Here is a 26,454-nt window from a genome sequence, read left to right as displayed (position 1 = left end):
AGAATTGTAAATCAAAGGAATGTCCATCAATTGGGGAATGGCTAAACAAGTTGTTATGTGATGGTGATGGAATATTATTGTGCTCTAAGAAATGACAAGCAGGATGATTTCAGAAAGGCCTGGAAAGACTTGTATGAATGGACGTATAGTGAAGAGAGCAGAACCAGGAGAACATTGTGCAGAGACAGCAATATTGTTTGATGAAGAACTGTGAATGACAACTATTCTCAGCAATACAATGATCCAAGACAATCCCAAAGGACTATAGATAAGCTTACTCTCCACCTCCAAAGAAAGAACTGATATTGATTCAACACAGACTGAAGCAATTTATTTTTCACTTTCTTTCATTTTCCCCCCTTTTATTCAAGCTTTCTTGTACAAAATGACTAACATGGAAATGTTTTACATTATTGTATATGTATAAACTGTATTTGAATAGTTACAGCCTCTCGGAGGGAAGGAGGGATAAAATTTGTAATTCAAAACTTTAAATAAAAATGTTTTTTTTTAAATAAGGGATGGTTCGATGTAAAGGTATGGGGAGTGTGCTGGGAAATAAAGGTGATATAAAAACAAAACATAAAGAAGCAGCTGTAACCATCTCAGAACAAACAACCTTGGGAATAAAATACTGAACAAGTAAACTTGCCTAACATATATTTTGATTTAAATCGGAGGTTCTAACCTGTTCTGTGTCCCTGACCCCTCTGGCAGTTTACTGAAGCTGTGGACCTCCTCAGAATCATGTATTTAGATGCACAAAATGAAGTAAAATACACAGGACCAAAAAGAAAATCAATTACACTGAAACACAGTTATTAAAATACTTAAAAAATATTAAATCCATTTTTCAACCACTCCCTTCCCATCGTCTATTCCTTCTCAATTCTTTCCGCTGTTCTACTGTCGTGTTCCGCAGGCGTTCGGAACTTTCTCCTCTCGTATTCCGTTCTACGAAGACCTCTACTGAGCACCCTTCCCAACGCACGCCTGCGCACACCGCCCGGACGCCAAGGCTTCCCAGCATGCAATGCGAACAATGGGCGCCCAGATTCCTTCCCACCCCACCCCACGCTCAGCACTGTTAAACCACAAGTCCCGGCATGCCTGGCGCCCGAACCCTCTCCGCTCCCGCATTCGGCTGACTATTGCCTTCTGGGAGTTGTAGTCCGTTTGGCTAGTTTAGACAGGTCGACTTGAAGCTGGCGGTTCCGGGAAACCGTCCGCTCTTCCCCGTCGCCCCGCCCCTTCTCCCGTCTCTCCTAGAGCGCCAAGATGGCGGCCGAGGTGGACTTCGGCGACCGGGAGCTGTTCGAGGCTTTCGGCGGCGACGACGAGGCGCCCAGGGAGCCGGTTCACATCCGATTCAGGGCGGAGGAGGGTATGGCGGAAATGGGGGCGGACGAGAGGGAGGAGGACGAAACACAGCAGGCGGAGGTGGAGGCGAACGGCGTCGAGGACGAAGAGCTGCGCGAGCGGCTGCGGAGGTCCGAGGAGACCATCGAGCAGCTGCGCGCCGAGAATATCCTTCCGTCCGGTCGTCCTTCCAGCCGAGCGGCGGGGCCCGGAATCGCGGCCCCGCAGGGGGCCGGCGAGCCAGCCGGGGCATGGGTATGGGTTCCCGGTGACGTCAGGCCCGCTTGTCCTTCCCGCCCGGGCGTCCGGGCCGGAGCCCGAGGGACCGCGCCTGCCCTCCTCCGGGGCCGGCCCTGGCGCGGGAGGGAGGTGCCTGGGGACGCCCCCGAGGAGCGTCAGCTCCTTTTCCCGCAGACCTTGATTAGGCGCCTGCTGAGTGCGCGCCCCGGATACCCCTCCCGGGTTGTGCCTGGAGGGCTGCCGACCATGTGAATGCCGATGAGTTATCACTTATTCGGCATGCCTTTATTAAGTTCCTGCTGGGTGCCTGGCACTGGGGATGTCCCTCCTGCCCTCCAGCTGCTTAAATTGTGCCCGGAGGGGAAACTACGGGTAGGCTAATGAGTTATCGCTTAATTAGCCTGCCTTTAGTTAGCGCTTGCGGTGAGGCTTACACCGGGGATGCCCCATCCTGCCCTGCAGCTGTATTAGGTGAATCTAGCGGGGTGACCACGGCTAAGTACCTGAGTTACCAGGTCATCAGCATGCCTTTATTAAGTGCCTTCTGGCTGCTTAGCACTGGGGATGCCCCTCCTGCCCTACAGCTAGCTGCTCAAGTAGTAGAAAAAGTGAGTTGACAAGTTATCAGCATTAGCAGTTGATTTAGTGTCTGCTCTGGAACCCCAAGATGCTCGGGACGGGAAGGGTGGTGGGGCGCGCCTGGTTTGCTGTCTAGCAATTTAACTGGTTGGGAAGGAAAGGAAGTAAACCAATTGCGCGCCCCATAATCAGATGTCTATTAAGTTCTCTTGGATATTTCCAACTTGTCCCATCTCATGCATTTTCCTGTGTAGCTCTTTGCATGTTATCTGACCCTGTTCCCCCTCCCGCCCCCGCCCCCCTTCGATTGAGTTCTGCAAGGGCAGACACTGTCTTTTGCCCTTTTTGGTATCCCCAGGGTTAGCCCAGTACCTGGCACATAATAAATGTTCATTGACTGACTTTGAATGTCCTTGCCCTCCAGGAATCTTGGGGGATGAAGAGGGAAGGGAAAGGAAGAGGGAAAAAACATTTAAGCAGATGAGTATTAGCAAATCAGCAGCAATTATTAAGCCTTGCTGTTTGCCAGCCACTAGGATACAGAGACAGAATCAGTCCCCTTCCCTTTCTACTGATGGAGAGACCATGTGTAGGTATAAAGATGAGGAGATAATCCGTTATCAAACAAGCATTTATTAAATGCTGGGCTTACTGAGAACAGTATAGTCCAGGCCCTCCTGGAGCTTAATGTGCTTCTAGGGGATGGGAGGGGAGAAAAAAGGGCAGGAGATTCTGATGAGTAAATAATGCCCCTGGTTATCCCATGAACAAGACACTCCCATACCTCCAGGCATTTTCTCTGGCTACCCTGCAATCCCATACTTGCAATGCTCTCCCTCTTCATCTCTGCCTACTGTCTTGAATTCCTTTAAGTCCCAACTAAAATACTGTCTTCTACAGGAAGCCTTTTCCAACTCTCTCTCTTAATATAGTGCCATCTTTCTGTTAACTTGTCCAGTGTAGAGCTTGCTTTGTATCTATTTGTTTGCATGTTGTATCCTTGAGGGCAGGGACTGTCTTTTCCTTCTCTTTGTATCCCCAGTTGCTTTGCACCGTGCTTAGCACCTAGTAGGTGCTTAATAAAATATTCATTGATCAGGGCAGCTAGGTGATGCAGTGGATAGAGCACCAGCCCTGGAGTCAGGAGGACCTGAGTTTAAATCCAGCCTCAGACACTTGACACTTGCTAGCTGTGTGACCCTAGGCAAGTCACTTAACCCCAATTGCCTCACCACAAAACAAAAAAGTAGAAATGTAAAATAAAATATTCATTGATTTAGTTAATCCGCAAACATTTAAGTGCCAGGCCCTGGGGATGAACAGCCTGAAAAGAAACATTATGTACACAAAAAAGTAGATGCTTAAAATATATGTTATCTGTATGTTGTGGTTTGCATATTGTCTCTTCCCTCATTAGACTGTAGTTTTTTGTGTGGGGTCAGGTAGTGCCTTTTCTCCCAGGCTAGAAGGTACTAGAGGTTGGGACTGTCTGGAGAATCCAAGTGACTGGATAACAGAGGCAATTGGGGAAGGGAGGGGTGTTTTGTATCCCCGATGACTGGTAAATGGTAGGCAGCACAGTATTCTGAACACACTGAGGTAGGTTTGTTTTTCTGCTTGTCTAGAAGCTTAACGAGGACAAATAGAGTGGATCTAAGTAATATATTTTCTCTTGTGGTTTGCCCCCAAGTAGTGGATACAGCTCTGCATATGTACATTTATTTAGTGCCTTCTGTGTCAAGGACTTTAAATACCCAACTGCATTTTCTGTTTGATCCTGGAAATAATAGGGGGGAACCACTAGAATTTCCTAAATCGGTAGGGAGTGGATGTGGTCAGGCCTGTGCTTTAGGAAAATCTCTTTGGCAGCTTAGTGGGAGGGAGGGATTGGAGTGGGGACAGGCTTGAGGCCAAGAGATCAGTCAAAAGGGTTCTTGTAGTGCAGGTAGGAAGGGTGACAAGGGTATAAAGCAGGGTGACAGTTGTGAGAACAGAGAAGGGGATGTGTACAAGAAATGTTGTGAGAGTGGGAATGAGAAAATTTGGACATGGATTGAATATATGGGAAGGGTGAGAATGAGGAGCCAGGTCACTAGGAGGGTTATGATGCCCTGGGCTGTAAATAAGAGTGAAGGGCTTGAGGGGAAAACATATGGATGTGGTGAGTGTCAGATATTTACAGCCAAAAGACATGGGTGATAGGGGATTGGAGCTTAGAGCAAGAAACAGACTTTGGGAATCATATTCGTAGAAATGATCATCTAACCCTCTGGGCTTATGGGATCACAGAGGGTGATGTAGGAGAGGACTGGGACCAGGACAGAGAGTCTGCTGAGACACCTGTTGTTGGTGGGAGTGACCTGAATGAAATTCCAGCAAAAAAGACTGAGGAAGAGCAGTCAGATAGACAGGAGAAGAACCAGAAGAAAGCAGAGGGGACAGTACCCACGAGAAGAGGGATGTTCAGCAGTGTCTGAGGCTGGCGGAGGACGGAGAAAAGGCCATTGGATTTGACAGATCACTGGTAACTTTGGAGAAAACAGTTGAATGGTAAGGCAGGAAGCCAGATTGCACAGGGTCTGAAATTGAGAGGAAAGGGAATGGAGGCCCGGATTGCAGAAGGCCTCAGGTGTTAGCTATGAAGAGGAGGAGAGATATGGGATGATAAATAGTGGGGGTGGACAGAAAAAGATAGGAGTGTGTCTTAGTCCTGGAAGCAGCCAGTAGAGGGGGAAAGATAGAAGAGTAGAGGCTATAGGAATGATAATGGGGCAGTCTCCTGGAGAAGATGGGAAGGGCGTTTGCCTTGGCAAAAAGAAGGGCCACATCTTCATGTGAGAAAGTGAAGTAATATTTCTGCATAATGTGAAATGGGGGAGAAGGGAGAGTTCTCACAAATGGTCTCAGTTTTTCCAGTCAAGTATGAGATAAGGTCCTCAGCTGAGAGTGTAGGGCAAAGGGGGTGGTGGGGAGGCTTGCAGAGAGCTAGTTAGTGGGAAGGCAGACAACCTTGCTGTGGTGAGGGCCCAGTTGACATTCGTAACAAATTTATAGTGGACCCAGTCAGCACAGCCTCATGGTTTTCTCTAGCTCTGTCAACCACATGTGATTGATGGCGAGAGTAATGCCAGGCTATAGGCCTTTCCTGCCTTTAGGCTCTTACTTTGGTGACTCAGGGAGGGGGAAGATCAGTTAATCAGTCAACATTTATTAAGGTCCCACTGTGGGTCAGGCGCCTGTGCTAAACTCTAGGGAGGTGGCTAGAAAGAGTCTTCGGACTTACCAGTCACTTCCTCCTCCTTTTTGCAGCATTAAACACTTGATAAATCAGTGAATAAGAAAACATTTTACAACACTATATGCAGACATTGTGTTAGGCCCTGGGCCGCAAGCAAGATGCCATCTCTGCCCTCAATTTCTGAATGAGAAAGGTATCTCAAAGGAGGCTGGGGGGGGGGGGGGAATGGCCAGGAAAACGAAACTTAGTTCTCAGAGGACAGAAGCAGGGTTTGAGGAAGGTGACCAGAGTGTGGCGATGCGCTCTAAAAGTGACTTCTAGCCGGGGCCTGGTGACCTCATACGTAATCATTGCATCTGTGATGGAGCAGAGATCACCTGTTAGTTCTGCCGGCCTGGAGCTCAGTGTGTCTCTGGTGTTGTCACTAAGTTTGCCATCAATACGGTGAGCCCTCAGGAGCAGGGATCCCGGGAGGGGGGAAGCTGCCGAATCCCTATCTAATCTGAATGAGATCTCTTCCCTGCCTGCTGCTTATGCCCCCTACTCCTACCACTCAGTATCCCTGGCTTCATTCAAGGCTCAGCTCAAGCTCAGCTCCCCGTGGAAGCATTTTGGATACTTCCCAGCTGCTGGTGTGCACCCCTTGAAATGACCTTGTGTCTACTTTGTTTACATTTTGTATCTACTTCTGTGGAGACCCAGTTTCAGTAGCTTGTCCTTTCCTTTTTGTCTTTGTTCCCATGGTGCACTTGTGTGTTGCCCTTAATCAGCTCTTGTTGATGCAGTGATTAAGTATGGGGCCAACCTGGTGTGATTTAACAAACTTTAGCTGTGTTCACTATACCAAAAACCAGAAAGATGACTGGCCCTGCGCTCCTGTGCTCTGCTGAGGGCATGTGACATGTACACAGACTTCTATAGGAGTGTATTACAAGGTCAAGTGTAATAGAGCAAAGGGAGAGATCCAAAGTGCTCTAGGAAAATTCAGGGGGAAAAGAATGTTCTTTTTCATGCACCTGAGTCTTGAAGGGAGAGTGAGATTGTGACAGGCAGAGATGAGAACAGTCTGGCTCTGGTCTGCTGCATTGAAGGGAAAGCCCCAAGACACAAGAGGCAGGGAAGTTAAAAGTTTGATCTTGAAGGGAGGGAAGGCCTTCAAGAGACCTCAATTCTCTCTGCAGTCTTTTCATCGATTATCTGCTGTCTTTTTTACTTTTTTTTCTTTCCTGACAAGTTATGAAAGTTATGTGTTGCTTTATATATGGCATCTCTCTCCCCAAACACCGACAAAACCTCTTCTGTGTGTGTTTGCTTTGGTTCGGTCCATCTTTACCTCTTTGTGTTATTTGGTTCTATCTGATTATACATGTGACTTAGAATATGATGTTTTGGAGGGAAATAGGTGTCTCTCTCTCTCTCTTTTTTTTTTTTTAGTGAGGCAATTGGGGTTAAGTGACTTGCCCAGGGTCACACAGCTAGTAAGTGTTAAGTGTCTGAGGCCGGATTTGAACTCAGGTACTCCTGACTCCAGGGCCGGTGCTCTATCCGCTGTGACACCTAGCCGCCCCGAAATAGGTGTCTCTTCTATCTAAGAGTTCATTGGAGGGGATTATGCCCAGGAGTGGCTCAGCAAAGGTATTAAAGATGAAGGATTTGTTTGCTTGTTTGTTTTTTGGTGGGGCAGTGAGCGTTAAGTGACTTGCCCAGGGTCACACAGCTAGTGTCAAGTGTCTGAGGCTGGATTTGAACTCAGGTCCTCCTGAATCCAGGCCTGGTGCTTTATCCACTCACTACACCACCCAGCTGCCCCTTTTAGTTTAGTTTTACAAAATTCTTAGAGCTCTTTGCCCTCATCATCATCTACCCTTTTCAGCACACAGATTTTAATCCCTGCTAATGGATGGTAAGAACTTTGAGGGCAAGGACTATCATTTTTCATCTTTCACCCCAGTGCTTTATGAACTTAGTGACTTGCTCATAGGAAGTGCTTACAGTTTGGTTGGGGAGGTTGGGGGAGGGGGAGCCCACTATGTTGGCTACGACAGCATCAGATACTCTGGCTAACATTTGTGGGTTTATGGTCTTGCTAATCCTGCAGATTGTAAAGATTTTATTTATGTTCCTTAACAAATAATTAACATCAAGAACTGAAAAGAAAACTCAGCGTTCTGTCTCGACCAAGGTATGATATCATGGATTAAACCTTAGTATAACATCAGGGTCCTGTCCTTCACGTTAACAAGAAATAATGTTGTTTTATGTCTTTCTTTTTCCAAACTTCCTAGAGTTTTAGAAAAATCAGGACAATCAGCTTGAATTTGCCAGATTTTCTAATTCTTGTAGTTTTAGCTATACTCTTATTAATCTGTTGTAACTCTTTGTTTGTTTTGTTTTGTTTGTTTTTTTTTTGTTTTTGCGGGGCAATGGGGGTTAAGTGACTTGCCCAGGGTCACACAGCTAGTAAGTGTCAAGTGTCTGAGGTCGGATTTGAACTCAGGTACTCCTGAATCTAGGGCCGGTGCTTTATCCACTGCGCCACCTAGCTGCCCCTGTCGTGACTCTTTGGAAAACATTTAAGTAATATTAAAAAAAAAATGTGAGTGACTAGGACAAATTGTCATACAGTTTGTTTTTTATCTAAGCTTCATTTTTCACCCTACACCTTACCACTTCTCAGCACTCAGCTGCTTAATAAATCTTTACTGAATTAAATAGTCAACTCTGGCTAGTTTTAATTTACTTAAAGTATATGCCCCCAACTTCTGAAAGGAGTTAAGAGGCATACAGATGTGAACTGCTCAAGATAAAAAGAGTGCTGTATAATGGAAAGTAAAGAAGTATTCTTGGGCAAGTCACCTTCACCCTGGGCCTCAGTTTCCTCATTAGTAAATGAGGATAAGATGTGTACACTCCCTACCTCCCAAGGTTTGTGAAGGTTGTTGGTTTCTGCCCTCGAACCTTGAGACTAAAAGACTTAGAGCAGTATGGTTTGACTTAGCATGGCTGCCTTAATGAAATCTCACATTTAAAAGTCAAAACAAAACCAAACCCCAACACTTAGACCCTCGGAAGCATTTGACTTTTTGGTGGGGAAGGTCTGATGGTTTTAGGAGCCTGTGGCTTAATTATAATATGAATGCCAGATCTTAAACGTATTGTTTATTCTTTACAAAAAATTTAGTAATGATGCTTTTTTTGGGTAATTTAAAAATAATCCAAGTTGTGAGGGAGAGGGAGTTGATGATGAAGAGTGTTCAGCCTGATTTCCTTTCCTTCAACTCTACCTCATTCCCAGGAGAGTATGTATGTACTGTCTGACAGTTCCTACTAAGGAAATGACTAATCTAGGCCTTCTTAAACTTTTTCCACTCATAACTTTATTCGACCCTGGGTACATAGGTATATGAAATAAGTTTACAAATCATGTGCTGCCAAATTTTTCGTGACACCTATATTCAGTTATGTGACCCCATATGGGGTCAGGACTCACCGTTTAAGAAGCTTTGAACTAGTCTGCAAGCTAATAAACCACTGAATTGGGGGGGAGGGAGGAAGTTAATAGAATTTAATTTGTTGATTGTTGTCTTGCCAATCAAAAGGTAATTAAAATAGTCACACTATTTTGAGTACTTTGGTTAACTGATAAAACATCTTTCTCAAATATAATATGAAATCGTTATAATATCCTGGGGCTCAATTTTTCCCAGTGTAATACATCTCTTGTTTTATATTGGAAATCGGTAGAAAAATTATATTCACTTCACTACTAAATTTTCTAGCAGTTATCTAATTGAAACAGGATACCTATATGTAGAATGCATGTACCAGCTAGATTTGGCTAAAATATAGGTTGTTATTTCTTTTGGTATATGGAGCTTGTTTGTATAAAATGAGGCCTTGAGACAGATTGTATTAAACTGGCTAATTATATACATACAGAGTTATTATATATGTTGATAAATGGTACTGTGGTATCTACTATAAAAATATGTTCTAACTTTTCTTTTAGTGGGATTTTGGTAAACAATTCTAAATTAGATGGACCCTTGCTGCAAATTTTATTTATGAACAATGTTATTTCAAAGTAAGTAACTTTTAAAAACATAATAAATTCATATGTTCATTAAAACTATTACTTTGGCTTTTGTGAATGTGCTACTTTAATGATAAAGTATTTCTTTAATCACTGAAATACTTGATGAGAAATTACTATGGTTAAATTGTATGCTTTCTTCTTTAACACAGTTTTTCCCTGTTTTTGAAATATTTGTAAAAGCTATCTAAAGTGGTATTATCTTGAACAAAAATTATTGTCAATTTTTAAGCCATTAGCAATTATGTAAATTTTCCAGATTTATATGTAACTTTGTAAAGATCAGTTATTTGGTAAACCTTTTTTAAAGTGTGCAGGATATTGTATTTTTATTACATGTTTAATCCTTGAGATATTGTATTTATGTCGTTTCTCCTCTTCTACAGACAATATCATCAAGAAATCGAGGAATTTGTTTCTAATTTAGTAAAACGGTATGAAGAGCAAAAGAAAGTTGATATCGAGAGGACTGCCTTTAACGTGCTGCCCCAGGTATGTCCCAGGTCAGAGGCTCTCTAAATAATGTGTTCTGGTGATTCCAAATCCAGTGTCCTTTCCATCATCCTTTGCTGTCCCTTCATCAGAGAGATCTGCCCATTTAGCAGAGCTATTATTTTATCGGACCATCATTTTACAGATTAGGAAAATGGGACCTAGAAGGAGGAAAGGGGGACCTAGAAAGGAAAGAGCATCTAAGATCAATCATGGTCCCAGAAGAGGAAAAGACCATCCAAGATCGGGGCCCTAGAAGGGAGCAGGGGTGTCCCAAGAGCAGGGTCTTTGGCTTTTTCCCCCTCTATAACAGGGGCATCTAAGTGTGTGCAGGGTTGTATGAATTTAGCAATTCGGTTATGTTCAGCATCAGTTACAATTGTAAAAATAGTGGAAAGATGACTGGATTCATCTGTTTTATCTGGCCTCAGTTTCTCCATTTCGGTATTTGATAGATGTTGACCCAGATGGTATCTCTAAGGCCTCTTCCACCTCTCAATTCTTTCATCCTGTTAATTGACCCAAGATTGTCTAGCATGATCAGGTAACAAATATAGTTTGGATTGGACAATTTAAAAGACCCTTTCCAACTCTAATTCTATGATCCACTCAGCTGATATTTTGATAACAAAGGGTTATGCAACAGATCTCATTCCTCCCCATTAAAAAAAAAAATGTTTACAGCACACACTTTAACCAGCTCTCCATTCATCCCCTGGCTTGCTAAGGCTTGTATTATTATGTGACTGGCTTGTATTAGAAGACCCTTGGCTGCTTCTACTGGGGCTGCTGAAGCCCAGAATTTAGATTTTTTTTTTTTTGTCTCTAACCTGTTAAGATAGGGCTGCAATACAATGCTAGCTCCTTTCTTTCTTTTTTTTTTAAGAGTAGTACTTAATACATTGCACACATAAAGTAATCTGATAAATTTTTCTTTTGTGAGTGAGAGCTGTTAAATGTGAAGATAATGGATCCAGTTTATATTGTGCATTTGCCAGTTTGTTTGGCCATTTATCCTGCCATACTGCTTTAAGAAACATCACAAAATAATGCTTAACACCAAAAGGTTGTAATAGTACAAACAATAGTAACATAATATTTTGTTGAGTGAGAAAGCAGTTTTTAATTGGCATTGCCTCAGGGTCATTGTGAAAATCAGTTATCATTGTACAGTACTTTGGGGTAAAAAATTATGGCTATTTTAGGGTTTTTGTCTGATCTGTGCTAAGTGTATTGTACTTGTTTGTACTTTTAGTCCATTCCAAATCAATCTCCAAATTACCACCCATTAAAAGAGGATTCAGGTATATTATTGTTTCATTAAAGACTGTTGCACTATATGTACTTATTGTTTTCCTGTTAACCCATTGGTGCACTCTGTCCTTTTGCACCAACATTTCTGTCTGTGGAAATGAATAGCATGCCAGAATATGATCATACATATTGAGTTGTATCCAGTGGTATGTTTTGAATATATAACATAAGGAATAATACTTGCATCTTAGAATTTGGTACGCATTAAAATCAGACTCTTTATTGTGAAGTTTGTTTTTTCTCTCCATCTTAGCCTTCCAGTATTGTGTTGGAAGAGGACCATAAAGTGAAGAAATCAAAAGCAGTAAAAAAAATTAAGGAAGCTTTTAGTGTAAGTTATTATAGGCTTTTTTATATTTTATTTTTTTGCAGATGTTTTTCCATTTTGTTAGTCATATGAAATGTAATATAATATTATTTTTGATAGTTATATGACTCAGACTTCATAAAATTATTTTTAAAGTGTCTAATATTTTCCAAAGTATAAAATCTTTTGAAAGGGAGACATGCTAGATATTTAATTAATTTTGTAGAACTATTAAACTATATACTTTAGGTAAGGGAGCTAATGATTTTTAGTTGTGTTTCTGACTTGATGAATACATATGAAAGTGTGCTTTGTGGAATTGCAGGTTGACATGAAACTGAGGTAAATTAGTGCAATCAAGATTTGAAAGAACCTGACTGACTAGAGTGGCAGGCTAACACAGTGACATTTAATAAAGATAAATGTAACTATGGCTTTCACATTGTTAAAAGTTAACTGTACCACTCTAGACACAGGCTGACAGGGCTTAAGAACAGTTCATATGAAAAGATCTCTTGGCTTTACATGATTGGAAACTAATTCAGAGTTTGCTTTGTCCAAGTGTGACATGATTACTTAAGAAATCCAATGAGAGTATGGTGTCCAGATCACAGCAAGTTAGAGTTCCATCATATTCGACGCTGTGGGAGTATTTTATTCATTTCTCTATGCCAAGTTTTGAGAATAACATTAACTAGAGTAGCATCCGGAGGTATACAACTAAGGGGGCAGTAGGTATGGGAATCCTGGTGTGGTGGTGGTGGACATAATTGGAGTTATTTGTTTTGAAGAAGAGAAGATTTGGTGATGAGAGCTGGGGAAGGATCATAGCAATCTTCAGATATTTGAAAGACTTTTGTGTTCTAAGGTATAGAAAAGAAAGGCAGACTGTATTGCTTATGAAACTAGGACAAGTCAGAGTGAGGCAGGATTCCGTCTCATAAGGGAAAATACTTATAATAATAACAAATAACAGTAGTAGAGATTCTCAGAAGTAGAAGGGAATACTTCATGAAGTGATGGTGGGATGAGTGTTACTGGAAGTGTTCAAAAGCTTAATGACTACCTGTGAGTGATGTCATCGAAGGGATTCCTGCAATGTTTGGGAAATTATACCCATTTGATTCTCAAGATGATACTTCCTACCCTGAGATTCATTGATCCTACCCATGAATACCCATAAGCAGAACTCTGAAACAGTACCTTCCGTGAAGGTAGGGAGCCCTGGAGGTTAGCTTTTACTTACACAGCAAGATGTGGTTCACTAAATAAATAGGACATAGACTTCTGGGCCCCTTAGAGAAAATAAAATGCATTTTTAGAAGTTCAATTTAGTATTCCTATGTTGTTAATTCATCTGTATACTTACTATTTCTACTTAAATAGCACTATTTTCTGACTTGTTTTTCCACAGGTTGTAGGAAGTGTCCTATATTTTACCAATTTTTGCCTTGATAAATTGGGGCAACCTCTACTAAACGAAAACCCTCAGCTTACTGAAGGATGGGAAATACCCAAGTATCCTACTCAGTGAAATGAAGGAAGGTTTATACAATTTGCATTACTTCTGCTTTAAGTGCACCTTTTACTTAGAAATAAAAAATATCACCATATAACTATTCCTTAATAAAATCCACTAAAGGTACCAGCAAGTCTTCAGCCAGATTGTTTCTCTAGAAGGGCAAGAAATACAAGTAAAGGCAAAAAGGTTTGTGCTAAGAGCTGTTCTTATATATTGAACCCACAAAATCCTTTAGCTTAAAAAGTATACATTATACCTATCACTTGTGTTACTGGGTAATAAATGACTGGTGAAGTCTTATTGAGGAAACAGATGGTAGGGGGACCAAGAGTGGTGTGAACGCTACTCTCAGTGCTTAATACACAGAGAGATACATTGATTGTTAGAATTGTTTTCATACCTAATTACTTGGGAGGGAAAGCCTAATGCTTTTTCATATGATTTTACTACTTTAAATAATAGAAACTACCCACTATTTGCCCACCTTCTTTCTATGTCACTTAAACTGAATTTGGGAGAGGAGATCTTGCATACTCTTCTGTTGGTCACTAGTGCAGTGATCTTCTCCAACCCTTCCAGAACCCCAGAGAGAGCAAGGAAAGAGCACCTGAATTCTTAGTTGTTAGACCATTGCAGAACGCTGTGCATATTAACATTCAGTACTTGTTTTTAAAGGTGGGCATCACATTGTGTGATCTTAGACAAGACCTTTTGCCCTTTGGGCCTGTTTCCTTGAAATCTGCAACATGAGGCAGTTGTACTAGATGATCTATAAGGTCCTTATGTTGTGCTCAGGATAATATGCTTCTTGTTTCTGTGCTACACAAAGATGTTGTTTACAACACTGTTCAGCTTTTTATTGATTTTGCTTTTTTGTTGTATCTTTTACATTATGAACCCTCTCTTTCCTTTTTGAATTTCTAGACCAAAGGCTCACTGTTTCAATTGTGGTTCTGAAGAACATCAAATGAAAGACTGTCCAATGGTAAATTTCCTTTCTATGACATCTCTTTGACCATTCAATTTCTTGTATTTTTAGTATTTTTGTAGAAGCTGAAGAGTACTCAGTTACTTTTTGAGAAGTCAGAGTTTCAGCCAGTAGAATTTGTTTCAATTTCTCGGGTGTACTAAATGTTGTGTAAGAATTAAACTTTAAAAACAGTCTTTAAGGAATTGGATAATTTTATGATAAAGTTATATGGTAATTATAAAAGAGCAAAAATCACCTTCTTCCCTCTCTTCTCCCTCCTTTTTTTATTTTTTGCCCTAAAAATCTGTACAATGTTTTGTCCTTGAGAAAACATTTATTTGCCCAACCCCAGGTCAATATGATCACTGTTTTCCTGTAATTTCTATATTTTTAAACCATACAACTTTCTTTCTTTTTTTTTTTTTTTTTTGGTGAGGCAACTGGGGTTATGTGACTTGCCTCAGGGTCACACAGCTAGTAAGTGTTAAGCATCTGAGGCCAGATTTGAACTCAGGTACTCCTGAATCCAGGGCTGGTGCCTTATCCACTGTGCCATCTAGCTGCCCCCTAAACCATACAACTTTATACATTCTATCATAGCCTCGGAATGCTGCTCGTATAAGTGAGAAGAGGAAGGAGTTTATGGAAGCCTGTGGAGAGGCAAACAACCAAAATTATCAGCAGCGGTACCATGCTGAGGAAGTTGAAGAAAGATTTGGAAGATTCAAACCAGGAATTATTAGGTATATCTAATTACTTTTTAGAGAGAAGTTTATTCTTTTTCCTCACTGTATTATCTTCCGAATAATTGAAATGCTGTATGTAAATGTTACCTAGTAGTCACTGGATTCATATATAGGAATGCGCAAAAGAAAACAAAACCGCATGCCTTTAAACCATTTTCCTTATCTTTTTTTTCATAGTGAAGAACTTCAGGATGCACTTGGGGTGACTGACAAGACCCTTCCACCATTCATATATCGCATGCGACAATTGGGCTATCCACCAGGTTGGCTCAAAGAGGCTGAACTGGAGAATTCAGGACTTGCTCTCTATGATGGAAAAGGTACAGAATTAATTCTTAAGTTTGAAGAGCATCACAGTTATGATCTTTGCCAGCTAAGTGACTGGGACCACTGGGTGGAGGTCGGTGAGAAATCCTTGTGATTCACTACCTGGCAAATGGCTTCATACTATAAGAACCAGATAGAAAGCAGAACAAGAATATTTTTTTCCTTAATAGTATTTTTTTTCCAGTTACATACTGAGCAGTCATTTTTTAAAATTAATTAATTTATTTGTTTGTTTGTTTTTTACATATAAGGTATTTTTTCCATTACATGTAAAGATAGTTCTCAACTTTTGTTTATACAAGCTTAACAATTTCAGATTTTTCTCCCTCCCTCCCCCCTCCCCTAGACAGCAGGTAATCTGATATAGGTTATATCTATATATCTATATACATAAAGATATATATACACACATATATATATATATACACATAATATTAATCCTATTTCTGCATTAATCCTGTTAAAAGAGAAAAAATCAGAGCAGTGATGCAAAACCTCAAAATAGAAAAAAAAACAACAGCACCCAAAACAAAAGAAATAATATGGTTCAATCAGCATCTATACTCCACAGTTCTTTTTTTTTTTTTTCTTGGATTTGGAGATCCTCTTCCATCACAAGTTCCCTGGAACTCTTCTGTACTATTGCATTGGTGAGAAGAAAATAGTCCAACACAGTAGGTCAACACTCAATGTTGATGATACTGTATACAATGTTCTTCTGGTTCTGCTCATCTCACTCATCATCAGCTCACGTAAGACCCTCCAGGTTTCTCTGAACTCCTCCTGCTGAGCAGTCATTTTAACGAAGTATCCAGATGAATCAACTTCTATACAGTGAACATAGTCTTTGGTGACTTTGGTGTCTGTCCACAGATTGTAGTAGACAACCACATGTCTACACAGACATACATATTTATACCTTGAGTTAGTTGCAGAGTGCTCATTTCTGTAGTGGTCCTATTATCACCCAAATCTTTTACCAGCATTGATAAAAATAATCACCTTCCTGGTGATATTTAGAGGAGATGATTACCTTTTTGTCTGTCAGTCAATAAGCATTTATTAAGTGCCTACTCTGGGCCATGTACTATGCCAAGCAGTGGGCATACTCCTGGTGAAAACAGCATGCCCTTTAAGTAATGATGTATTGCTTGGGTGGTCTTAATCTTGCTTATGTAATCCTCTCTGTGGTAATAAAATTATCTTCTCTAAAAGACTGTTTATTTGAAGACTGCCTTTGTCAGCCTGAAGGTAGAAGGTAGTAAGATGGTGGAAGGTTCTGGAAGTTTGGGGAAGTCACTTTACCCATAGAAAGCCACAATTAGTTCATTGGCACAAGAGGAAATTAGACTACATAGTTTCTAGGATGTCTTTCCATCCTAAAACTTTGTGATTAAATGGAATCGTGCTGTTTGTTTCTTATTTGCCTGTGTATATGGAATATCCAGGACAAATCATGGATTCCGGCCTAATAACAAGAATGACCATTTTCATAGTTTGTGATTAGTGGCCCTCTTTCACGTTTTGTGGATGGGGCCTTTCAAAGGTCATTGCTGATGGAGGAGGCCTGGCAAGGGGAGTGACCTTACTTACAAGGGTAACAATACATGCAGCAGACCTAGGGGCTGACCCTGGTTTGTGGTTGAGATTTATGGGAGTTCTCCTCACAATGAGCCTGGAGGGTAGGTAATCCAAATGGTAGATTTACCCCCATTTTATGGATAAAGAAATCAAGGCTCAGAGAGCCACATCCTCTGTGGTTTCCTAGTGGTCCAGTTACCTGAGGCTCTTCCCTGGAAGAGTTAAAATTCAGTTATGTTTCTAGTCATGTTCCTCCAGGACAAATTTGCTTAAGGAGATGAGGTTTCAGTAATGGACTCCCACACCCCGTCTTTAAGTGTTTGAAGGGTTCTTGTGTAGAAGAGGAGCTGAGCTTACTCTCTTTGGCCCTGGAGGGCAGAACCAGAAGCCAGAGGGGGAAGCTGCCCAAAGGTCAGTCAAGGCCAGATGTAGGGGGAGCTTGCTGACCAAAATGGTGCAGGTTGCCTCCGGCAACAGCGTCCTTTCTCTTCATTGGGAGGGTAGGTGCAGAGACCTGGTGACTACTCGCCATGTGTCCTTTTCAGATGGAGTCTAGGGTTGCTTCCAACTCTGAGACTGATTCTCAAGGGTCTGGAATAGAGTCACGGCCTCATCCCAGATCAGTGGGAGGAGCCAGGGAGTTGCAGCAGGATCAGGCTGTCGCAGAGAACCAAGACAATGACCAAGAATCTGGGGTCCTGAGGCTCTGTAAGAGTCTTCAGTAAGAGATTCCATTGACCAAACAAGAGATAGAGTATATTATAAAATACAAAATGGATGATTTTGATTATATTAAATTAAAAAATTTCTGTACAAACAGAAGCAATGCATCCAAAATTAGAAGGGAGGCAGAAAGCTGGGAAACAATTTTTGAGGCCAGTACTTCTGATAAAGGCCTCATCTCTAAAATATATAGGGAAATAAATCAAATTTATAAGAATCCAAGTCATTCCCCAATTGAGAAATGGCCAAAGGATATGAACAGGCAGTTTTCTGATGAAGAAACCAAAGCTATCTATTCCCATATGAAAAAATGCTCTAAATCTCTAATGATTAGAGAGATGCAAATTAAAACAACTCTGAGGTACCACCTGACACCTATCAGATTGGCTAAAATGACAAAAAAGGAAGATATTAAATGTTGGAGAGGCTGTGGGAAAATTGGAACACTAATGCATTGTTGGTGGAGCTGTGAACTGATCCAACCATTCTGGAGAGCAATTTTGGAATTATGCCCAAAGGCGATAAAGCAATTCCACTTTTAGGTCTTTTTCCCAAAGAAATCATGGAAGGGGGGAAAGGGACCCACATGTACAAAAATATTTATAGCTGCTCTTTACGTGGTAGCAAGGAATTGGAAGTTGAGGGGGTGCCCATCAATTGGGGAATGGCTGGACAAGTTGTGGTAAATGAATACAATGGAATACTATTGTGCTGTAAGAAATGATGAGCAGGAGGAGTTCAGAGAAACCTGGAGGGTCTTGCGTGAGCTGATGATGAGTGAGATGAGCAGAACCAGGAGAACATTGTACACAGTATCATCAACATTGAGTGTTGACCTACTGTGATGGACTATATTCTTCTCACCAATGCAATAGTACAGAAGAGTTCCAGGGAACTCATGATAGAAGAGGATCTCCAAATCCAAGGAAAAAAAAAAAAAGAACTGTGGAGTATAGATGCTGAATGAACCATACTATTTCTTTTGTTTTGGGCGCTGTTGTTTTTTTTTTCTATTTTGAGGTTTTGCATTACTGCCCTGATTTTTTCTCTTATAACAGGATTAATGCAGAAATAGGATTAATGTTATTATGGATATGTGTGTGTGTGTGTGTGTGTGTGTGTGTGTGTGTGTGTATAGATATATAGATATAACCTATATCAGATTACCTGCTGTCTAGGGGAGGGAGAAGGGAGGGAGAAAAACCTGAAATTGTAAAGCTTGTATAAACAAAAGTTGAGAACTATCTTTACATGTAACAGAAAAAATAAAATACCTTATATGTAAAATAAAAAAATTTTAAAAAAATTTAAAAAATAAAATAAAATGTTCAAGGTAAGGGAAAAAAAAAAAAGATTCCAGTATCCCAACTGTAGAGAGGCCATAGGTCAGTGTAGCCCCGAGACTCCTCTGTGAGTCATCAATGAGAAGCACAGAAGTGACCTTGAAGGGACCTTCCTTGGTGTCCATGTAGGCCATAGGAGAGAGAGGGAGAACACCTTGGAGTCAAAAGGTCTAGGCTTGAGTCATGTGTGCCTCTGACACTGTGTGGCCCAGGGCAAGGTAACTTTGTAAGATCAGTTACACACGGGTTACTGCACTGAAGGGGAGAGAGTTTCTGTCTAGGAGTTACCTAGACTGAGTATATATACTAAGTTAGGCAAGGGTGTCAGCATATTTAGAATGATTTCAGTGGATTGAAGTAAAAAAAACCCCAAACTTCACTTACAGGGGAAGGGGGGAGACTATTAATGAGGATTCTCTATTCCCCAAATATTCTAGGTTATCCATTTTTTATTTTTTTTTTTTTTGCGGGGCAATGGGGGTTAAGTGACTTGCCCAGGGTCACACAGCTAGTAAGTGTCAAGTGTCCGAGGCCGGATTTGAACTCAGGTCCTCCTGACTCCAGGGCCGGTGCTTTATCCACTGCGCCACCTAGCTGCCCCCCATAGGTTATCCATTTTTAATGTATTGAGTAAATTTTAAATGTCTTTCAGGCCTTTATGGGACAAGAGGATTCATGCCTATCAATGATAATACTTATAATGTCTCATGAGCCTCAAGAACCTCAGATTCCTGTTTATTTTTAAGCTGGTTATCCTGTGTAGATGATCCGTCACCCTCTCTTGTTCTCTGCTGTATACATCAATGTGAAATCTTTATCAGAAAAGCCCAGAAATAGGAAGTACCTATCTCAGGCACTAGAAGGCAGGACTCCGAGAGGCCCTTCCTGCTGTGTTAGCTCTTTCAGCCAGATGGCAGAACTGTTCTAGCCACAATGCGGACGAGCCTGTCGGCTTCATCTGCACAGTGGTGTTGGTCAGCAGAGAACTGGAAATAGCAGCAATTGTATCACTGTCTTTGAAGGAGCCCTCTGAGTCGTTTGCCCTAAAATTACGGTCAGAATAATTGTCCTAAGGGCAGACATATTCTGTGTCTGCTCAGTGTGTGTAGTACTATGTTAAATACTTTGTTCTAACAACACTGCATGCTTTCTGATAGATGGTGCCGATGGTGAGACTGAAGCAGGAGAGCTTCAGAGTAAGTGTGTCACTTACGATCTCTCTAAATTGGTCAATTATCCTGGCTTTAACATATCTACTCCCAAAGGAATTTCAGATGTAAGTATATTTCTTCTTCTGTCTTGGATGACATTATTCTGTTTAAATTTGATATTGTTAAATTTTAATGCGCCTGTTAATTTCGTGTCAAAAATAGTCTGTTTTTCAAAGGCAGCAAAAACCATTTACCAGAGTAGCTTAAATCAAATGTCTTAGAGCCTAAGCTAGATATAAAAATTGAGAATTGTTGAGATGATGATAAATATGAAATTGAACTTATAACAGTATTTAGAGGCAGCGTGGGCCCAATGGGTGGATGGATCTCCGTAGTCATTGCTGCTGGGGGAGGCTGCAAGATCGCTTGCACGTGGAAGTATGGAGCCACGGTCAGGTGTTTACACTAATTCCCACCCCAGTATCATAATCTGTGGGCTACTGGGCTGCAATGCCAAAGGAAGGGGTGGGAGGGTCCCAGTCAGAAAAATGGAGCAGGTTAAAGCTTCCATGCCAGTCAGTACCAGGGTGGGGTCCCTGAGTGGCAAAAGAATAGAGAGGCTAGCATGTTATTTCTTGTGAGGCAGTGAGAAGACCAGCCTTACCAGAATGCAGGCTGCATATTTGGAGCAGTGGGAGATAAGGTTGGTACAGCCAAATTGTGCACATCCTTGAAAGCCAGAGGAGAGGAGTTTGAATTTGAAGTAAAAGGAGGTAGATCTATGTTTGAGCATGAGGAAAGCCATGTTTGGGATGCATTAGCCTGTCGGTTGTGGTGAGTGGGATACATTGAAAGGAGATGATGCTGAAGCCAGTCCAGGTGTAGAAGCACAGTTTGGTGGTGGGATTAGTTTGTAAGCACCATTGGGCTATGTCACTGTTCTCTCAGTCATGGGAAACTGACCCATAGGGAAGAGTGATCATTTGAGTCTTCTGCTTGCCTTGTAACGCCGTGAAGTTAATCACCAGGACAGTGTTTGCTTACCAGAAAGAGATTTCTGTTTTCATTCTTCAGGACTGGAGGATATTTGGTTCTATACCAATGCAGGCATCTCAGCAAAAGGACGTGTTTGCGAGTTACTTGTCTTCTAATTTCCAAGGGGTGAGTGTGCTTGATTCATTTGGTATCTTTTCTGGGTCCCTCTACCTTCGCTCAGGCTGCCTTCTGGGAGTGGCTCCTGTTCTGGATGAGCATGAGAGGCAGGTCATTCTACAGGTGGACAGGAAGGACTCTGACTGCCTCCCCCTGAGTTCCCCATTCTCCTCAGGCTTCTTCAGAAGCAGCCAGTCATAGTTCAAGGAGGGATACTGGCTTAAATCCCAACTCATTCCCACGACTTTCTCTGAGCTAGTTTCTATATTCATAAGACATGGATTTATGAGGTATGATCACAAGGTTGTAAATTGAGGAACATTAAAGTGCCACAAAGTGAGTTATTTCGCTCCTGTTAGAGACCCTCCACCCACGTCACTCTCTGATGCCTTCCCCTTGTATGGAGGTGACCTGAGTTCAGGCTCTCACAGGCATGGCGTGGGGGCCGTGGACAGGCTCTCTGTCTGTCACCAGGGGGTCAGCTGCAGCTGAGTGGGAGAGACTCCACCTGGGGTGCACAGACTACTCAAATAGCGTTTGCCATGAAATTCCAGCTCCCTGAAATTTAATTATGCAAGTTCTAGAAACTTGTGACCTTTTCTTGTGCTGTCTATAAAGCAGTCATTTTTTTCTTTTGGTTTATTTGATATGTTCAAGAAGAAACAGTAGACGAATCCACTCTAGTGAGAGCCTAGACTCAGTAACCAGACTGGCACACTTCTAAGCAGGTTTTGTTTGGAGCTAGCTAGCCTCACTCACTTAGCGAATGTTTTTGTTTATGTGACTGAGAAGTCAAGTCCAGCTTTTGTAAGCAAAGGGCGGGGGTGGGGGGCTCTGCTGTGTCACCCTGTTCTAATAACTGGCGTCTGTCACAACTCCAGACGAGCCCCCATTCTGGCAGTAAAAGGCCCTCGTCTCAGTCTAGTCCTTGTAGCCCAAAGAAGCAGAGAAGGGGGAGCGGCATGACAACATCCTTGGCCACAGACATGGACCTCGACTCGGGTGAGTCTCATTTCCTGCCAAAGCAGAAGAATAACTCAAGCTGGAGTCACAGAGAGATGCCTCAGGAGATATTCAGCAGCAGCACCGCCCAGAAAGGGGCCGAAGCAGCTTAGAGTGCCCTGCCCTTCAGAGGGCATGGTTAGCGTCAGCCAGAAAGATCTGTTTTGTTCCTCAGGGACCCGAGGGCTATGTGATAAAACTCTGTGTGTGTGTAAAATACACACACACATCTTAAAAAAGAAGGAATTTGTTGACTCTGTAATTGAGAAAAAGGGAACCAATGCTCTCATTCAGTGATTGAAACATTTTCCCAGGTTGGTCAGTATGATGTGTCTGGTAAGCTTTCCATGTTCTCCAGTAGCTCTGAGAGCAAGGCTGTTGTGGTTGTGACTAGATCCCACAGGACCTGGTTGAAATTTTGAACCCTAAAAATCAGCAGTCATGGCTTTTCCAAAGACATAAAGAGCTGGGCCAACCTTAAAGCCACTGTTTACAACCAGAAATCTTTATTACCAGAAGTCTTGGTTTGGGGCAGGGGGTGGCACAGTGAGGGAGAACTGTGAGTCATAGCCCCCGAGGCTTCCTCTTGTTACCTCTTCCCCCCCCCCCCGGCTACTAACCACCTCACCTCTTTGAGCCTTAGTTTCCTCCTTCTGTAAAATGAGATGTTGAGGCCAAATGACTTCTACAGTACCTTGTAGCTCACGAGTGATGTTCCTTAGTGTTGTTGCATAGAAGATGCTGATGCTGCACAAGCCGCCCTGAGTCTCCACTAGAGGAGAGGCACAAATGACCGAGGCTGGATACTGCTGTTTGATGATTTAGGACAGTGCGGTGTTTAGCCTTTGTTTTGAGACCAAGACTAAACCTTTTTTTTTTTTTTTGAAGAAATACATGTGTTAAGTTGAACAAGGCAGTAACAAAACTGCTAGATTCTATGCTTCTTTCTTTTGATATTCTCTTACATCTGTCACTAGCTTTCTCCCAGTTGCCTGCCCAGTAAGGACCAGTCTGGGGAATTGAGAAGTCATGGCCCTTTTCAGCCTTCCTTCATGCTCACCCCTTTAGCCACTTCTTTATGGCAGTCGCACAGACTTGGCTTGTTGTCAGAACACAGAGTGATCAAGTTTTGGGCCACAACTTTTCAGTGACTGAGCCGTGGAGTGGGCGAGGGTACAGTCTGCATTGGCAGAGGGAAGGCCCAACAGTTGTGAAGCCAGAGGTCTTGGCAGGATGTGCAGTTGGATCCCTAGAATACCAAGTCACTTGTGATTGACTAATGAATACTTCTCTAGATAAAGTTGTGTCATGTTACAAATGCTAGTCACATGTTAATCCTAACTTCTGAAAGAGCCTCTGGATTTTATTTTTTAGATATGGAGATACCCCATGGTTCTCATCCAGGTGAAGGATTTCAGTTTCAACCCCCATTACCTCCTGGATCTCCCTTGATTAGAACCCCTCCTCCACTACCCCAAGGGACTCCTCCTTGTACCCCACCCAGCTTCACACCTCCTCTCCCCAGGGGTACCCCTCCTCCCACTCCCAATGACTCGACCCAGCCCAGGAGTGGAGCTGCATCCATGGATGAAGATACTTTGACCTTGGAAGAACTCGAGGAGCAGCAGAGGCTGATCTGGGCTGCCCTGGAGCAAGCTGACAGTGCCAACAGTGATTCTGACCTCCCTGTGGACACACCTTTGACTGGAAATTCTGTTTCCTCATCCCCCTGCCAGAATGAGCCAGAAACCCCTGCTCCGGAAGCAGCTGAAGGTGGCATGTTAGACTCTTGTGTGCAGGGCTGTGACCCTGAGCATTCCAAACCAAGCCCTGGCTCTGAGGAGGGGATGCTTTGTGGAGAGGCCAAGAAGGACGAGCCTACCCAGGTAGACTCTGAAGGTTCCCTGGACAACGGCACCATGGCCTTGGACTGTGAGGGCAGTGAGGGCAGCAGGCAGGACCGCCCCGAGGTGGTGGTCAGCACGACAGCGTCCAGCAAGACCAGCAGCCCTATCCCAGACATGAGCAAGTTTGCAGCTGGAATAACCCCATTTGAGTTTGAGAATATGGCAGAATCTACTGGCGTCTATCTCCGAATACGAAGTTTATTAAAGAACTCACCCCGGAACCAGCAAAAAAACAAAAAAACTTAAGAGTAACAGCTTTGGGGTTAACCCTAGTGACGTGGAACTGCATCCTCACTTTGTGTTCTCTGGAGACAAACAACGTGGGCGATTCTTTGTTTTTTTCTGTTCTTTTCCTCAGTGTTTAAAAAAGAGCTACCCAAAGCTGGACTGTGGTGTGAGCCAGCCCTGGCTTAGCTTAAAGAAGGGAAAGACTATGGATTTGCTCATTGAGCTTTTCATTTTCTGAGATAAAAAAAAAAAATGGGAAGAAAAACATGATGTCTGCGTTCATTGAATTGATTGTTAAGGTTTATACCGTTTTTTGACTTGTGAGTTTCAGGAGTGGTAGTTTTTAAAATCTGTCCTTTGTATATTGTTTTTTCTTTCTACATTTTGCTAATTGTCCTTGTAGATAAGTTTAACAATAATATAAATTTTTTAAAGCTCTGACCGTTTTAAATTTCTTATATTTCAATATCGGCAGTCAGTTGAGAATCAGGAATTACTGGCTATCGCACCATTTGGGGTATTTTTATATGTGATTTTCCTGGGTCAATTTTTAATATCACTTTTACTTTTTGTAACCTCATTCTTCATGTAAACTTGCTGCACAGATATGTTCATTCTTGTGTACAGAGGTTTAATAAATTAGTTTTCATATAAATATTCTTAAGCTTCTGAAACTAGACATAAGTGCTTTGTGGCTGTAGTGTGGGCCAAACTCTGAAGTGAGTAAATATCCTGCTCTTTAGATTAATTAGGTTTCTATACTCTGTGCTCCCAAGAGAGTGCTCTTGTGATACGGAAACTGGTAAGCTTAAAGAAAATAGGATACTTTTAAAAGTTTGTATCCACCCTTGTTAAATGAAATTGGAACTATGCTAACTTTGTCATTCTCTAGGAAATGTCTTTGAATGTCAAGGAACATTTTTGTTCTATAACCAGAAAGTCAGAGACGTTCTTTTTCCCTTGGGAAAAGCTCCACGAAGCTGTATAATATCCTTCCACTTCTTGAAGGCCAGGGGAATTGCTTGAGTTAGCCTTAGAATGATTTAGTTCTTTGTTGTTGTCATTTTGCTGCTATGCTGGAAGAGGCTTTAGAATTTACCATTCTTTTGAGGGATTCATTTTTCCCCTCAAGTATATGTAAAAAAAATTTTTTTAACATATGTTTTTGTTTTTTTTCCAGGGCAATAGGGGTTAAGTAACTTGCCTAGGGTCACACAGCTAGTAAGTGTCAAGTGTCTGAGCCAGATTTGAACTCAGGTCCTCCTGAATTGAGGGCTAGTGCTTTATCCACTGCTCCACCTAGCTGCCCCCTAAACATTTGTTTTTAAAAACTTTGAGTTCCAAATTCCCCCCTCTTCCCTCCCCATGAGAAGACAAGTTATATGATATAAAGTATGCATATGAAACCATGCAAAATATATTTCCATATTACATTGCAAAAGAAAACACAAAAAAAACAACAAAAAAGAAAATTTAAAAATATCTTTGAATTGCATTTAGACTCCTATTGGTTCTTTCTCTGGAGGTGGATATCATGTCTCACCATAAGCCCTTCAGAATTGTCTTGGATCGTTGTATTGCTCGGAATAGATGTCATTGACAGTTGATATCAACAGTTGATATTGCTGTTGCCATGTACAATGTTCTGGTTCTGCTCACTTCACTTTGCATCAAGTCACAGTTTTTTTGAAACTACCCCAATTGTCATTTCTTTTTTTTTTTTTTCCAATTGTTATATCTTAGAGTACAGTAGTATTCCGTTACACTCATATACCACAAGGGGCAGCAAGGTGGCTCAGTGGATAGAGCACCGGCACTAGAATCAGGAGGACCTGAGTTCAAATCCAGCCTCAGACACTTAACACTTATTAGCTGTGTGACCCTGGGCAAGTCACTTAACCCCAATTGCCTCAAAACAAAACAATCATATACCACAGCTTGTTTAACCATTCCCTAATTGATCGGCATCCTTTCTGAGGGATTCACTGTGAGGATTATATTTACCAAGTCTGTTCTTCTATAGATATTAAAGTAAAATTCATTTTGCTTGGGGGAAAGGGACTTGAACAAGGGCAAATTTAATGGCTTTTGGAGGAGGTTATATACTCCATTTTTAGAGGTGTAGCTAGGTGGCACAGCAAATAGAGTGCCAGGCCTAGAGTCAGGAAAAGGCTTCTTTC

General features: G+C 41.9%; 1 protein-coding gene across 1 annotated transcript; it reads left to right on the top strand.

Moving 5' to 3' along the window:
• Nucleotides 1-1,256: 1,256 nt before the first annotated feature.
• On the top strand, nucleotides 1,257-24,896 carry ZCCHC8 (zinc finger CCHC-type containing 8). The gene is made up of 14 exons (XM_043976791.1): nucleotides 1,257-1,525; nucleotides 7,556-7,598; nucleotides 9,426-9,500; nucleotides 9,896-10,001; nucleotides 11,569-11,646; nucleotides 13,037-13,140; nucleotides 13,265-13,330; nucleotides 14,069-14,129; nucleotides 14,715-14,857; nucleotides 15,038-15,180; nucleotides 19,992-20,110; nucleotides 21,060-21,146; nucleotides 22,019-22,139; nucleotides 23,514-24,896. Exons 1-14 carry the CDS (start codon nucleotides 1,279-1,281, stop codon nucleotides 24,290-24,292), a joined length of 2,172 nt encoding a protein of 723 aa, XP_043832726.1. The 5' UTR covers nucleotides 1,257-1,278; the 3' UTR covers nucleotides 24,293-24,896.
• The last annotated feature ends 1,558 nt before the right edge of the window (nucleotides 24,897-26,454 follow it).

The sequence above is a fragment of the Dromiciops gliroides genome, chromosome 1, assembly GCF_019393635.1.
Source record: "Dromiciops gliroides isolate mDroGli1 chromosome 1, mDroGli1.pri, whole genome shotgun sequence".
In the NCBI taxonomy this organism is placed as follows: Eukaryota; Metazoa; Chordata; class Mammalia; order Microbiotheria; family Microbiotheriidae; genus Dromiciops; species Dromiciops gliroides.
The sequence above is the reverse complement of the archived record's forward strand: the minus strand, read 5'-3'. Positions and strand labels throughout refer to the sequence as shown.

Bases quoted from the DNA above. Each gene is read 5' to 3' on its own strand.
- ZCCHC8 (XM_043976791.1), top strand. From the start codon at position 1,279: ATGGCGGCCGAGGTGGACTTCGGCGACCGGGAGCTGTTCGAGGCTTTC. The intron at 13,141-13,264 runs GTATCCTACTCA...AATCCACTAAAG, and splicing joins GAAGGATGGGAAATACCCAA to GTACCAGCAAGTCTTCAGCC. The intron at 21,147-22,018 runs GTGAGTGTGCTT...TCACAACTCCAG, and splicing joins TGTCTTCTAATTTCCAAGGG to ACGAGCCCCCATTCTGGCAG.